This window comes from Pieris rapae, chromosome 15, assembly GCF_905147795.1.
Source record: "Pieris rapae chromosome 15, ilPieRapa1.1, whole genome shotgun sequence".
Lineage (NCBI taxonomy): Eukaryota > Metazoa > Arthropoda > Insecta > Lepidoptera > Pieridae > Pieris > Pieris rapae.
The window spans coordinates 5,192,345-5,208,580 of NC_059523.1; the positions used below are offsets into that span (position 1 = coordinate 5,192,345).

The 16,236-nt window shown below is 31.4% G+C and overlaps 1 protein-coding gene across 1 annotated transcript; it reads left to right on the top strand.

Moving 5' to 3' along the window:
- The first annotated feature begins 232 nt into the window (after positions 1–232).
- LOC110992262 (juvenile hormone acid O-methyltransferase-like) lies at positions 233–15,660 on the top strand. Its single transcript, XM_022258001.2, has 5 exons — positions 233–326; positions 12,410–12,930; positions 13,326–13,497; positions 14,070–14,178; positions 15,004–15,660. The coding sequence occupies exons 2-5, from the start codon at positions 12,575–12,577 to the stop codon at positions 15,177–15,179; spliced, it is 813 nt and encodes a 270-aa protein (XP_022113693.2). The 5' UTR covers positions 233–326; positions 12,410–12,574; the 3' UTR covers positions 15,180–15,660.
- The last annotated feature ends 576 nt before the right edge of the window (positions 15,661–16,236 follow it).

Here is a 16,236-nt window from a genome sequence, read left to right on the forward strand (position 1 = left end):
AGAGATCACTACTACATATACTAAAGATGATATTAGGATGCTTTGTTAGAGTTACATATTATATTGTATGAGAATCAGTGGTAAGCCTGCTTGTAGTAAAACGTAAATTGTGTCAATGCGCAAACGCTTGCCTATCGTAGATTAGATTTGTTACGGTGCTTACGGCAAAACCTATTGCGTAGTATTATTATACGTCAGTTGTTGATACTAAAATGCTGATTGACCTATGGTTAAACCATTCGATCTCTCACTGTGTGACTATGTGCTTGTACATGAGTGAAAATAACTAAACGTAGTATGCGCACAACATGTGGTATCCGCCAGTGGTAAGTAATAAGTATTTTTTTTAAGACTCATCTACTGAAATTTGATGTTCTAGTTGACACTTTACTGGCGCATGTAATGTTAATAGTTAATACTACTCTATTTTTTAAACAAGTTTTTTCTGGGTCTGATTTTGGTGGATCAAATGTAATCACCTACCCACAGGTACCACCACTTTGATTAATGCTTTCTAGGAAACATTGATTCGAATTATAAAGACACGGTATTTCTATATTGCAAGATCTTTTAGATTCGTTTTGAAATACTAATATTTAAATAATTTGATTGCTTTTTCTCTCATTTTTAAAGATTTATTTATGTATAATTTACTTATAAATTATAGTAACCGGGAGTTTGCCCTTAACAATGAGTAGGTTATCATTTAGCCGGGTATTACATACTCTTATAGAAAGTCCTGATTGATTAGGAACATTGTTTTTTTCGTTTGATAGTTTATAGTGTCCAAATACTATGGTTGGGTTAGCTGTTAGCGGGGTATTTTCTAAATATTAATTAGCAATCGTTTTTATATATACTTTCGATGCAATGTATGAAATATTCCTTGTGTAGATCAATTTAAAACTCATTTATAAAATAAAAGTAGTTTTATATAAATAAAATAAAGTTAGTATTAGTACAGTTAATACTATTCTCCGTAATTAATTAGGTGACCTAGAAACCTCTCCATATTTGTACGATCACTACACAACTTTAAATATATATTTGAAATTCTAGTTTATAGAACTATTAGTAGTAAGTGATTAATATTATATGAAAAGAAACATTTCATTGATTAAACGCACTATATTCCAGTAAGAACTGACCTAGGATCTATATACATTGCGCAAGAACAAGCGATAAATCGAATCATACCTCGTAAAGGAAAACTTTGATCACGTTCCGTACGTTAGGTAATCGTTCTACTTACTGATTAACTCTAGACCTTTATTGATTTGCATCTACTAGAAACAGTAGTTTATTGGTTTCATAGAATGCAATCAGATTAATGTAACTATTAATAGGCATATAACCCCGATATGGTAGATAGAGTTTTTTATATTCTTAACTATTTCGTAAGGAAACCATCGAAGATGTATTTTATATTAAGTTTGCTTAAGAATAAATTAAAAATACTCAAATGTTTTCATTAGTAAACTTTTATTCACGACGATGTTTCATAATTTCCCATTCAACTTTGATTGATAACGTTTGACAATGATGTATTTGTCAAATTAACAATCAGGCAGAGGCAGAAATATGTCTGCCACATTTTGACTTATGTCATTTTTAAATGCCAAATACATCGTAGAAAATGATTTTCATAGGATATAAGATATATAAGATACGCACGGAAAAGATTATCCAAGATTACCACGAACTAAAAGCAAATAATATTTTGTGTACTCTGCTAAAATATAAATAAAAAATAGCTAATTTTTAAGTGTCATTTGTCTTTTAAACATAAAAATACTTGAGACTTGTAATATTTATCTTCTATCTTTCTATCTCAAATCTGAATTTGACGTCTTTCACAGCCTAATCAAAGGCTGTGAAAGACTCACTACAGCAAAAGTACATTGCACCAACGTATAACGTTAAACCAGGAAAACTGTTTTTAAAAACAATATCATACATTAACTAACTGTTACTAGATGCCATTGTTCGACTTAAATGAATTTAATTTTACATTTCCACAAATCTATTAAAACTTCTAAATTAAAAATAAAACACCTGAACCCTCTAGACTGATGCAATTATTTTGAATATTGTTTTCCATTTGAAAATTAACATGACGATAAGTAAAATACAAAGATGGCTTCGAGCAAGACGGCAAGTTACATAAAAGTCTTGTTTCTCATTCTAGGATTGTTACCGTTAGTGTAGGCGATACATAACTTTCAAAGCTCACGCTCTGAAATATTTATTCCTGAAACGTAAAGATCGGGGGGGAACGGGTGGGGGGTGGTTTATCCCGCGGTTTCCTTCCCGCCGTGTTTTACTTCGAGAATGGGAAGTCGCCGCCGACGGGTCGATATCGACAAAGATAAGGAATATCACAGAGATTCTAGATGTTAGCTTAATGAATGTCACAGATTATATGACAGGGTGTAACGAGATTAATATAGATATATCAGGTTTATTTTATACTTGACGCCCTCATGGCTTTTTAGAAAATAGAGACCTTACAATTCAGGGGTCATAGTGTGCCTTGATGTAAAGTATTCATACATAGTATTTTTCCTATCAAATCAAATCTAATTCATTTCTTTACAAATATAACTAATTACACTTATGGACGTCAATGTGAAAATCATTGACCAGCTAAATGACATTCGCGTATACATTTCTAATTAAAAAATAATAAAAATATATTTGTTTATCATCATTAAAGATCATACTACCATAATTAATACTGTCCATAAAAATAATCTCATTAAAGTAGGACAAGATATTTCAAAAAGAAATCATTAAGCCCATAAAAATGTATTCAACAAAATATGGATTAAACTGTTACTAATACGTCTAGACTCTAGAACGGTATTTAATAACAAAATTGAAACTCAGCATCTGTAAACAATACTCTGTAATATACATCTGTGGTGTTAGCAATAATCTGTGGCAGTTCTCCGGGCTCCAGTGGGGGTGGCCCCCCCTCCGTTCGATTGTCTGCGGAGGCTGCCCCGCCGGTGCCATCTGATGTGCCGAGAGCACTCCAGATCTGCATAGATCGTTGCCTTCGTTTTTTCCCTATCGAAAAATCAATACTCACTGTTATATATAAATGAAGAGAGACACTCTTTATTGGTATCAAGAGCTAATTCTTAGAGATACCTTTGTGCCTTTCAGCGCTTTGTGCCAACGACCTTTTCTATGCGAATTCTCTTTTCCATAAAAGACAATGTTTCTTAGTATAGGTCTATATTAATATACATATGTCTGGAGGCTTTCAAGGCAGTAAAAGTAAATAGTACAAATGTACTGTACGTAGCCTACAGAACATTACATAATGTGAAACCCTCAAAACCGTACCGAGGTTTCCGCCAGTGACTTCCTCAAGGGGAAAGAGGCTCAAACACTGAGCAATAAAGCCTTCGGATCAAGCAAAACAAATACAAGGCACATTCCAATGCTAGATATCATTCGCCCCGCCCCTACAGTCGGCATGACGACTGTAAGCGCTCCGATTGGTCGCTGCGGAGGCTTCTCCATTTCGAATTGGTTATTTTTTCTACAATTGAAATTGGAACTGAACGTTTGTTCTGTACAAATTCTGTACGCATGCGTTGGTTGCTAGGAGGTGGCTACGCCACGTAGACGTATCTACGTTTGGGCGACGAATGTTTTATTGGATTTCTCACTCTGTTCCTATTCGCACTTCGTATTCGAATGTCGATTTGTGGTTCCTTTATATCTGCGCAGACTCAATGTCATCCAAACATAGACAGAGGAACTAACCCTCTAAAACTATGGCCTTACTTAGAAACTGTATTTATTGCAGATTGACGTTTCCATCAATCATCGTAAATAAAACCAACTCATTATTTTATTCACATATCAAGTCTTGTTCACTATTATATTATTTCATACGAGACTTCGATATTTAAAATTATAATCGTTGTCTCTAGTGCTTCTAGGTGATTCGATGTAATTACATTAATTCAATTCGTCACATAGTCGATCTATAGATGTACAATTGAAACCCTGCAACTGTAATAACACAGGCATCCATAGCAGGCTCTGTCCGGAACAATTTCATTTGCGACTGGGCGAGGATAGCGTTGTAATTACAACAACAATCGATAGAGGCGCCACCGTCTGCCGCACGTTTAATCTCGCCAGAATCAAAGGACTGTCGCCTCACACCCACTCTGCACACTGAAAACCTCACCGCTGAAAATCACGACATACGAAACATCCATTGCGTGGCTGGCCGAATTTACTAAACAGTTCGCCGAATAAACAGTAATGTATCGCACAGGAATATTTACAATTGTTTGAAACACGCCTAGTGGTAAATACTTTGTCTCCAAGCCTATATCTGCAGCGGTATGTTTAGGCGTCCTCGGAGCAGATAGTTGCATTTCCAGTCTGCTTATGTATAACTATTCATCGAGTTTTATTAAAGCTTAACATTGTTTGCCTTTAGTTTGAGCTTTTATACATTCGCCGTCGTTTCAATATTGTTTTGCAATTATACGTACTTAATTGAATTCCTGAACGAAATTCTCGGTGTTTTAATGTCAATAATTAAATGTTTTCGAATTTCTCTTAGTTAAATAAAGTAACCTATGGAAATAACGATATATTTGTAAGCTAATTTGGCCATGACTCTCATCTCTGGGTCGTGCGTTCGAATCACGACTGTACAACAATGGATTGTTTGGTTCTATATCCTGCTCGTACGGTGAAGAAAATGTTAGACCTTAAAATATATTTTGTTTAAATAAATATCGTTATGTGTTTTCGCCACAACGTGGAAACGTTAAAGTATTTTTAAAAAAAATTAATTAAATGTATCAAAACAGATAAAAAATGCTAAAATCTGGATAAAACTAGTGTATAAAGCCTAACGATTAACTTAGGGAATATTATAGGTATCAATTATAATAATCGTTTACAAGGCCTTAATCGGAATAAACCGGGTTAATTGCATTCCTCACAAATTCACTGAAATTAATCCAAGCATTGTAATAACGATTTGAGGACATAACGCTCGCATACAATCGCGAATCAAGTATTCGAATTAAATCATCAATCAATTAATTACAATTCCGTTTAAGCGCATGGAACGTTTAAAGGTATTATTACGAATCTGTAAAAGTGTTATAATTACGATCGGCATTAGTTTTCTATGATATCATTTTACTTATTTGTATATCGTTTGTCAACAAAACAAAGGTTTATTGTCATATCAAATGAGTTGCCTGGATAAGTAATCAATTGGGTGGTAGATACTTAACTATAGATTGCTATAAATCTGAGCTTTCTTGAGAAAATAACGTCTTGTATTGTTGACGTTTAGAATACAAAACATATTATCTCTAACATTAATTTTTCATAGATACATAGAAATATCTTTTGCGTTCTAATTCCATTGGTATTGGATGTAGAATGAAAAAATTAGATGTAAATAAAAGAGTTTGATAAAACATTTCCCTGGATACGTAACAACTTTAAACTCGGTCTAGAATATTACCTACTTTGTCTTGGAAAATTTTAATAATCCTTACACGAAAATTTTCACACTGACGTCCTAGAGCGCTACTTATAGAATAGGAAGCGAGTGTAGGTAATGGCGCAAAATAGTGACGCAGTATTATTGCAGTGGGTGGGGGGCATCTCCACCCACCATTTACCACCCAAGAGCGACTGAAAAGGTCCATGAGAAAAATGAGATCCGTACTCCGTCCTGCTTATTCTTAGGAAAGCTTTTTGTATATTGTGTGTGTGTGAGTAAATAACATTGAGCGAATAGAAATGAAAGCTGCGAGTGTTGTTGTGACCGAATATTAAGTTCGGAGCATCTTTTTTTCATTTTAACTTCTTCGTACTTTTTATAAGAGCTTTTTAGATGAGAAATATTTTTGTAATTATATCCTGCGTGCATATTGTGAAAGGCTGCTTAAAGTTCGCCAGTGGTTCATATAATACAACCTTTTATTAAGTAGTTAGTTGAAGAACGGTTTTTTTTAATTGTATTATATATTGACATAGGATTTTTCCGACAAAAGTTTAAAAGTAACAGGAAATTCGGAAGTATAGGATATAATATATTGTTTGTATATTGATAAATGTCACGTCATGAAAATAGAGCTTAGGTAAATGTGACAAATAATATATTATTTTTGTAGGATTGATTTATGTATATATTAAATATATATGAAATTCCTAAATTTAAAGGAACATTCAAGTAATAATCTGATAAAGCGTAATAAGACGAATAGGTATTTTGAATACAGTACTCGGAAGGCATCGGACACAGACTAAAAAATATGTAATGTTATTGAATTTAACACCACCTAGTGGCGTTTGAATGTACTACGTAAACTTTCAAGTTTGTACTTCTCCTTTGTACTAGGTGTTTCAATGGAATTCGAAAGATGGCAGTGATGTCAATTTTATTTTGCATACATTTCCTTTAAATCATTTTTGTTCCCTCTAGTGCAATTCGAGTGTATTTTTTAAACAACATATGTTCGCACTCCAGTTTAAGTTACTAGTATAAAACGCTACTCAGAAATAATTTTCAAAAGATGGCAGTGTTATCAATACAATCACATTACATACATTAATTATTGTTACAATATTTTCCTCCAATAATTTGAGAGCACATTACTAGTTGTTTCATTAAATGGAGCTTTTCTTATTATGGTCGTATTTTGTTATTACAACTTTTATTTGCAAATAATATTTAGGTATATAGCATTTAACACATCACCTAGCATTTAAGAAAATCTAACCTAAAATAATATTAGATTAATATGTGTCAATAATTTGACATTTGGATGACATTTCATAACCTGCCTTAAGGTCTACGCCATTGCGTTATCAGCGAGACGCCAATTTTAGCTGATGCCTAAACAATTTATATCATTCTTCGAACCTTTCCAACATTATATTTTCATATAAGAGTGACAAGGATAGAATATCAATGTAAAATTTCGGCTATATACTAGGGGCAACGCACTCACTAACAGGTTGGGAGAGGACGAAAGTACAATTTTTGTAATAATTTAAGTGTAATAAAGTCTTTTGAAGCATACAATACGAGGATCAGTTGTTTGATGAGATGACCGTCCTTAGGCGCATTATATATTATGTTACCATGGAAACAGAATGTTTTGTTTGATTCTATTAATTAAACAGTGCCGGGAGATATCAGATATAGAAATTAAAGTATGCACGAGAAACAAAAAAAAATCGCGAAAATAATCTAAAAATAGGCATTGGTAACAAGGAAAAGCGGCGTTATAGTACGAAAACGAGTACCTTTTTAAATAATATTGATATTTAATATAGTGTAAGCCTAAATTATTTTTGTTTTAGTCACTTTTTTTTCATATAGTACTAGAGGTGTAAGAACAAAATCCAAATATTCTATAATTATAAAATAAAAATAAAAAATAAATAAAAAAATAAAAAAGCCTTTTATTTCTTACAGCAGAACAAGAAGTTGAATTAATTAAGTATACTTACATACTAGTGTTAGTTTTGTTAGTAATTAAATTTGTATGTATATAAAAATTATTTTAGTTGTTTTAGTTTATCCTACTTTGAAATTATTATTCTTCTGTAAAAAAACTAACATAATTCTATAATTACCAACATTTTAATATTGGTTAAACATTTGATATTTATATGTACATTTACTATTATATCTAGTCACTTTATTTCAAATTATAGCCCTGAACACGTATGGCCAAAACCGATGTATATAGATATACTATTACGTAGGTCAACGTACAATTTTGAGATTGTGATGTCACATAATAATAATAAACAAAATAAAGCTCTCAGAGAGTTAATGGCAAGGTCAACTACTTTCTCCATGATCATGATAAGCGTAATACCATAGAGTTTAGCCGGTTTAATATTGACTTTTTCTTAACTTTCCCTTCCCTATTTCATCATCGTAGGTCAATGTCTTGACACTGGTTATAGTAGACATGTATTTCATATAATAAATAGATTAGTATACGGTGTATACACTTCATATATGACGCACTCGTTCCTCGAGTGATGGTTAACATTTCTCCTAGGCTAGGTCTGAGCAATTGTAATACATTAGGTTTAATGACTTTTTCTCAAAGGCAAAAATGCCACTTACATGAGAACAATGCATCAGGTAAACACATAACTGACATTAATGAAGAAATATACGAAGATTCGATTTGTAAATTCAGTTTTAATTGTTCATATTTTGTATATACCCTTAGCACTGTAATAAACAGACTTATCAAGTTATCTATATCAAAATCTAACGTTTCGTTTTCGCCTGAGTTAAGTTCTACTCTAGTCCTAGGTGACTAAATATAATAATCAATCAAAAGATTTAAGTGTTAGAGTCACTCGCCCGGGTTCTGATAAGATATGCAGTATAACGAAGGAAAGAAGATATTTGGTACAGTTTGGAAGACAGAAATTTAATCTAGTTTTAACATTTTCCTAGGAGTATGAGCAGTATTAGTCCAATGGCTTATGTGTGTGTCTCTCGTATATGAAGTCGTAGATTCAAACCCCGGCTATTCTGAAGCGGACTTTTCTGTCAATGTGGGCATTTAGCACTCGCTCGTACGGCATGCCTTAGACCTAAAAAGGATTGCTTGTCAGGCACAGAAGGCTTTACATATACTACTAGAAAAAGCATATGATCACGAAACAGATTTAGAAATTATTATGTGCTCTTAAATGTTCATATTTTATATCGTAAGTTTACTATTATTCTAAAATTAAAATATCCTTCCAAACTGCATGCATATGTAATGAGATGTAGAAAGTGCATAGAGAGGTTGGTGTAAAATTTCCGAAAAGCCTGTCCCTCCAAACCTGGGCTTTTGAACTCACGCGGGTGACATTGCAAGCAACTGCGTATTGCCGAATTATATACTGTACTCAAATGCACATGATACTTTTAAAATATATATTTTAATAAAATGCACGAGGACCAAAATTTCTTATACAAGTCAAAACTATCTATAAAAATCTTTAATTTTGTATCTTAATAGACTCATTTCTTATAATTATATATTAAGATACAAAAATCCAAAGTCTTGTAATTACAAAAGGCTTCGTATTATTTAAACAAGTTATACATGGTATTATTATTACTATGGTATTAAAAAATCTCGAAATGTAAGTTATAACTAAAGTATCAAAGTCGTTCCTTGTGTAGCTGTATTCATTCTGCAGTGCACTTGCAGTATGATGCACCAACTTGAATTTTTTGCCGATTTTTAAGTCCGTCCTTGAATTTCAAGTTTAGATTACGTTCACATGGCCAAATGCATTCTTTGAACTGTCTGTTAACACAACATAATATACATACAAAACACGATACAATTAATGATAATTGGTTCATTCCTACTAATATAATGCAGAAACAAAATGTAATATGTGCAATTCAAAACGTGTATATTGCAAATTATAAAGAAGCTATTAAGCCGCCAAGACAATACAATTCAGATTTTTCACCGCATTTATGTTCTATTTAAATTGCTGAGAATTCCGCATCGAACCCGTTTGCTTCTAATGTAAGCCGGTTACCTCAACATAAATTTTATTACCCTAGGTCAAGATGCCTAACACAGCTGAGTAGACGCGAATAAAGGCTATAAAAAACACCGACACAAAGGTGAATGCACTTTTTCGTACACGGTCAAGAAGATCGCGACGGCACCACACAACTCAGCTTGCATGACAATTGCACCAATCACCCGCATATCATTATACCTCTTAATCCAACACAATAACACATAAGATCCCGTGAACGTATAACTTGACATACGCCCTTTTAACAATCACCAGTAAACTCCGAAGTATGCGAAAACAAAGAATTGTCAACCTTAGATAGAGAATGATAACTATGATTTTCAAATGTAAAAATTATGATTGCCAAAAATTTGGCGTCGCGTATCGCATATACGAAAATCGTAGCTAAGCCAAATGTAATAAGATGAACATTCTAATGACGTTGTTCATATAATGCCCGTCGCATTACGCATTGTAATGCAAGACTCACGCATTTCTTCGTGACTAAGGTCATGATATAAAACATTTTTTGCTTATACCAGTTTTGAGAACTAAGCATTTCGTTGTGTTTTATCACCTTAATACGTTATTGATTATGTTATGTGTAATAATAGTTTTTGCATTCAGTTCTGTAACTAGAGTAATGAAACATCCTAACTTTAGCATTATATAAAAAACTTAATTAAAATTTAAGTTGACTAAGTTATAATAACCGTCAAATAGTTTATTGGTAATTGGGCCAAAAAATATTTGATTACAATCTCCACCTCTTTAACATATTAAATAATAATAATAATAATTTTTATTTTATTTTCTCACAAAAACTTTATACATGATAAGTTACCACTATTTCAATCTTTCACATTAGTGGAATGTTTATGTATAGTGTATATTTAAATATCTTTATAAAAGTTTAGAAATATGGCCACCTATTAGATTTGCAATCTCTATCTCTATTTCTGTATAACATCAATTATATGGAAGATAGAGTTCGATAAACAGTAGACGCCTTTTTGTTCTGCAAACCCGTATTCATAAGAAACAATAATAGTTTGGCCAGGACTAAGTTTTTAAAATAAATTTTACATATTTTAAAAGGCTACACGATATGCTCACAATTTAAGAAAATATAATATGTTTTCCCCTTTTCATATTTATAACATTGTAACAAAACATTATGAAATAAACCAGAAATAACAAAGGGTATATACAAATGCTTTGTTATATAAATAAAAATAGACAAGATGGAGTACAATGATTTAAAAGAATACAAAAGAGTTACGTATTGATTGAAAACTGAGATTATTTTCATGATGCGGATGTAGGAAAATATAAATGGAATAATCTTAGAAAAGTATTGTTGATACAATACAATTCAAGATAGTAATCATCATGTTTAAACTTCTCTTTATATATCTGTTAAATGTAGCCAAAGATCTAAAAACTTTCTTAAAAAAGCTATCGTATGACAGTTTCTATACGTTAATAGTAAGGGATTTATTTATAAAACATTAAAATAATAAGTTTACTATAGATCTAGTAGGAATTACCAGTTGTTAAATATGCTCCTTATTTTATTGTTTATTAATGTATATATGTATTATTATTGAGCTTCAAGTTTTAACGTTATGACATATATTATTGTGTTGTAAGAGATACTTTAATAGATATGAAAATTACTATCATTTGAAGCTTAATTTGATTTAACTTTGTTCACCAGTTGTTGATAGCTACAAAATCCAGACGATTTAATTCGCACATACTTAAAATGCATTAAAACGCAATGTTTCATTCAGCATTAGACAACCCGTCAAAGGTGAACAACACCAAATCTTTTCTCAACAAAATGCCTTTAGATAGTGCGTTGAACCTAACGCTAGCTTCCATGGCTTCATCTCGCTGTATTATCTATATTGTCCTATTATGATTATTACTATTGGCTACACAAAGACGGCATATACAGAATAATTGATTATACGACAATACAAATTCTACATCTAGTATTATTTAAAAATTTACACTATGACTTCTGAATACAGTCATCCGTTAAATTATTTCTTTTATGGGAGTCCACTTCTCAAGGCGTACAAAATTTATTCCATAACACGTAAATTGTCTCAGCATGACACAAATGTTCCAATTTTAAATTCTGTTTTTTTAATCGCATCTAAGTCATGAATCATTTTTTCTTGTTTGCATTCTTAAATTATCAAAGAATAAATCTTTTAAGAATAGAATATCAAAATTTATAGTGAAATCGGAACATTTTCCGCAACTTTCAAGAACTAGCTACGTTACATTGCTTCGTAGACATAGCTCGTAGAATATGCGTAGTGCGAAAAGCTACATTCCGTAGACTATGTTATGTTTTCAACATCTCATAGATTATCGGCGTTGGAGTCCTGCACTAAAAAACTGGCTGAAGCCTTCTTGCGTGAATACTTTATATGGGAAAAGTCTTTTGCGTTTTCAGTGTAAAAAATTTATAAGCAGTAAACTTAATTTTATTTTATAGAAGATATAATTTTAGATTTTACAATTATTGCTACTGTATTTCAGATGCTTATATTTTCAGTTTTATTCAGATAACAATTTTATTTATGTATAAGTAAAACCCTAGAATAGAACCCTAGAACCCCCCATTAGATTGTATGATATGTATTCACACACAGCTAAAATATCCATTATTCAGCGTGCATGAAAAAAATCTTAAGATCTTTCGTATATAATAATACCACGTCTATACAGTCCATCAGCAGCCAAACTGGTTATTTAGGTTGCTTCTAATTTCTATAGAATTTACTTTAATGAATTCATGTAGATCATTTGATTACAGGTTGAGTTACTAGTTAGGGCCAAAGTTGCCACAATAGTCGATGATGTCGACCGGTAACACATATAAATACATACCGAGAGCGCTCCTGACGAGACTGCTCGCCGAAACCGCGTCGAGCACGCCATCTTAGCGCACGCGCATCCGAAATTAATTTAAAAAAAAAAAATGAATAATGCCGAGCTTTATCAGAAAAGCAACAACCTGCAGAAACGCGATGCACTCGAGTGTCTTCAGGAGTATGCAAGAAAGATTAAATGGAAGAACGATGTATCGGTAATTGATATAGGCTGCGGGGATGGCAGCGTCACAACGGCGATTACGAAAAAATTCTTACCAAATTGCAAGGAGATTGTGGGGTGTGATATAAGCAAGGAGATGATACAATTTGCGAATGATAAATTTTCGTCGGAGACCACCAGTTTTATGGTGCTCGATATTGAGGGTGACCTTCCGGAACAGATGCGAGCTGAGTTCCACCACGCTTTTTCATTTTACACCCTCCACTGGGTTAAGCAGCAAGAGTAAGTCAATTTTCATATTTAATAGTTCTTTCTTTTAATCTTCAAATTGTTTCTAATGAAAGCTTTTTATTTTAAGTTAAACATGAGATTTAATTTATGTTTTAACACGCTCTGAGTTTATTTTTAAATGATAAATTGAAGTAAATTTGTGGTATTAACGCATTTATTATATAAATATATGATATTAATTAATATAAATAAAAATTAATAGTTTGTATGATTTATTACTTATATCTGACAACGTAAGATTTCTAAATTATTTTTATCTAACCGCACGTCTAAAGAATAAATATAACATCATTCATATTTAAATCCAAATTGAATGAATAGAATAGGCACGTGGCTTCTAATTTTCCAATTCATTGAAAAATCTATTGAATAACATCATGTTTCAGGCACGCATTTAAAAATATATACGATCTACTCCAAGATGGTGGGAATTGTTTTCTCATATTTCTCGGACATATGCCCCTCTTTGATGTATTTAGGATCTTGGCACGGAGCAACCGATGGAGCCTTTGGTTAAGAGATGTGGACAAGTTTGTGTCCCCCTACCACGATTCTCAGGTGAGTGATTACTATTGAAACTTCTATAATACACTGTATTGAAGAATAACTATTCACGAACGAACTATTTTAACGAATCCCGGAGACAACAACATTATCATATGCAAAAAACTATATAATTGGAAATAAATGCGAACATTTCACAAAGCTCCAGTTCTTTCCAACACTTTTTTGAAATCGTGTTCATGAGACTGTCGCATCAAGTTGACAGATATGAAAAGATAAAAGGTAAAAAGGGTTATTTATATGGCAGTACCCGATTAACACATTGCACTCAGTATAATATAAATACGTCTAATTAAAAAGAACATAAATAAAATACTTTAAATCACTTTAAAGTATTCTACTATCTGATTCAATCCTACAAACTAAAACAATACATGTAATTTTAGTAACTTAATTATAAATTTTTAGAAACTACAGAATCTGAACATACTCTGGATTCAGTAGATGGTTTTTTTAATAATAGTGATAATAAGGACAAAAATACTTGCACAATTAAGTTAATTTCGTTTCAACGCTTTACGAAAAATTTAATTTGCCCTTAGAATCAAGAAGTTAACTGTTTTCAGGACCCGGATAAAGAAATTAAAAGGATGATGTGCAAGATTGGATTTACTAATGTTGAAGTACAGTACAAGCCGAAATCATTCATATACAATAGTTTGGAGGCTGTTAAAAGTACGTATTAAATACCACTATAAAATGTATGTGTAACAAAATTTACGCCAAATTTATAAGTAAATGGATATTATTGTCAAATTGTGTTTGATACGAATGAGTAATTTAGTTATTTGTTATGTTATCTATTGTATACAATATTAAAAAAATACAATAGTAGAGACATAATGTAATAGTTTTTCTGCCCACCAGGATGTCGACGAAATTATATACATATATAAAAATTTATATATGTATACTAATTTTTATATTGTACAGACTAAGACGGTGTTTTAAAACAGAAAAAAATATGTATAATAGGTAGCCGGTTAAATTATTACGGTGCGATTTTATATATGTCTTTCTAGCAATACAAACATGCCTATAATTATTTAGTTTTAGCTAGTGTTATTATCTGTAAGAGTGATATTCACAAACAAGACTGCGCGAACTGTGAATTCCGTATGTAAAAATCCAATTTATTTTTACGTACAGAATAATCATTTCTTTTTTGTATGAATTAAAAAAGTTTAAGATATAGGCGTTACAGGTCATCGACACCCACCTTGTAAAGTATTTCTAGAAAACCTAAATACATAACATAGTATGTTTTATCGGTATCTGAAGAACTGCCTTTAATTAAACGCTTAACAAATAACGATGCGACGAAAAGCGGTACTATTATTGAATTACATCGAAATTTAAAACACGACACTGGACTACCTTATGCCCAGTTGGCACAAATTAAAGCCATTAAAAAAAAGATTAATAAACAAATTTACAAGATGGTGTAAGCTGGCATAATAAATGATTATTGTTTTATCTAATATACTTATTTATTTACAGAAGCAGTGAAAGCCGTTAACCCGTTCGAAATTCCGGATGAACTACACGAAGAGTTACTTGAAGATTATATTAGCATAGTTCGTGATATGCAACTCATTGATATTGATAATAATAATATGGAACAAGTTGTTGTACGGACTAATTATAACCTAATTGTTGCGTACGGTGAAAAGTGATACCATTTATTGAACAATGGAAATATGAAATATGGTTTGTTTGTGGTCTCTGGTGTGGGGCTTTTGTCTATACTTTATGGTACCTAGTTAAAGTAGCGACAGATCTGAATGTTTTATTATGAATCCATATTTTAAGTACAGTTGTCATTGGACCATTAAAATTATTTATTAATAATAGCTTAAGAGAAGCAGAACCTAATTGCTATCTTAAAATTAAAAGGCGTTTTCCGTGCTCATTATGATTTTCAACATATAAATTTAGCACCAAATTAACGTATAGGTTTGCTTAAGCTAAAATTGAAAATCTATTTCTGCTATGAATTCTTGTGTAAATTTTGATAAAGAAGTAAAAAAGGTAAAGAATTAAAAGGTATGACATAGGATATTAATGATAGTGCCTTTATACTTATTAGTTTAAGTATAAAATTTATGGGTAGTAGTTTTTAAGATTTAAGTCTAAAATTACTTTTTTTATTATTTATTACTTAGTAACTAATATTGATGTAACTTTTTAAATTATTTATTTAATAGGATAATATAATATAAGATACTAATATAATATAGATGTATAATAGATTATTTAATATTTTTTTTAATATAATTGTGACGAACATACCCATCGATAATAAAATAAAAGCAGTTATTATTATATACAGATTTCTCCCAAAAATGTTTCAATGTTTTTAAAATAAGTTTTTAATTGTATTATAGTAAATAATCCTTAATAATAAACAGAGATTTCAAAGTCACTAATTAATTTTAAATTATTAAATCCTGGAGACTATAATAACCTTTATATTAATTTTAAAGTAATATAACCACTTGAGTAAGATATAATGTAAATAGAAAATTGAAACGATTCCGTCTTTCGCTTCATTGTGATTGGCTTAACGGGAAAACGATTTGTGTCTTGTCTATCTTAACGAGTCAATGTCACAAATTTTGTGTTTTATATTTTATAGTATTTTGGAGTGGAAATAGTAACTTACAAAGTACAAAATAATATAGTTTTACACAATTAAAACGATACTTTTATTTTGAAAACGTGTGTGTACTT

Excerpts from the sequence above, each read along its gene's own strand:
- LOC110992262 (XM_022258001.2), top strand. The coding sequence starts at position 12,575 with ATGAATAATGCCGAGCTTTATCAGAAAAGCAACAACCTGCAGAAACGC. Across the intron at positions 12,931-13,325 it reads CACTGGGTTAAGCAGCAAGA|GCACGCATTTAAAAATATAT; the intron begins GTAAGTCAATTT and ends ATCATGTTTCAG. Across the intron at positions 14,179-15,003 it reads TAGTTTGGAGGCTGTTAAAA|AAGCAGTGAAAGCCGTTAAC; the intron begins GTACGTATTAAA and ends ATTTATTTACAG.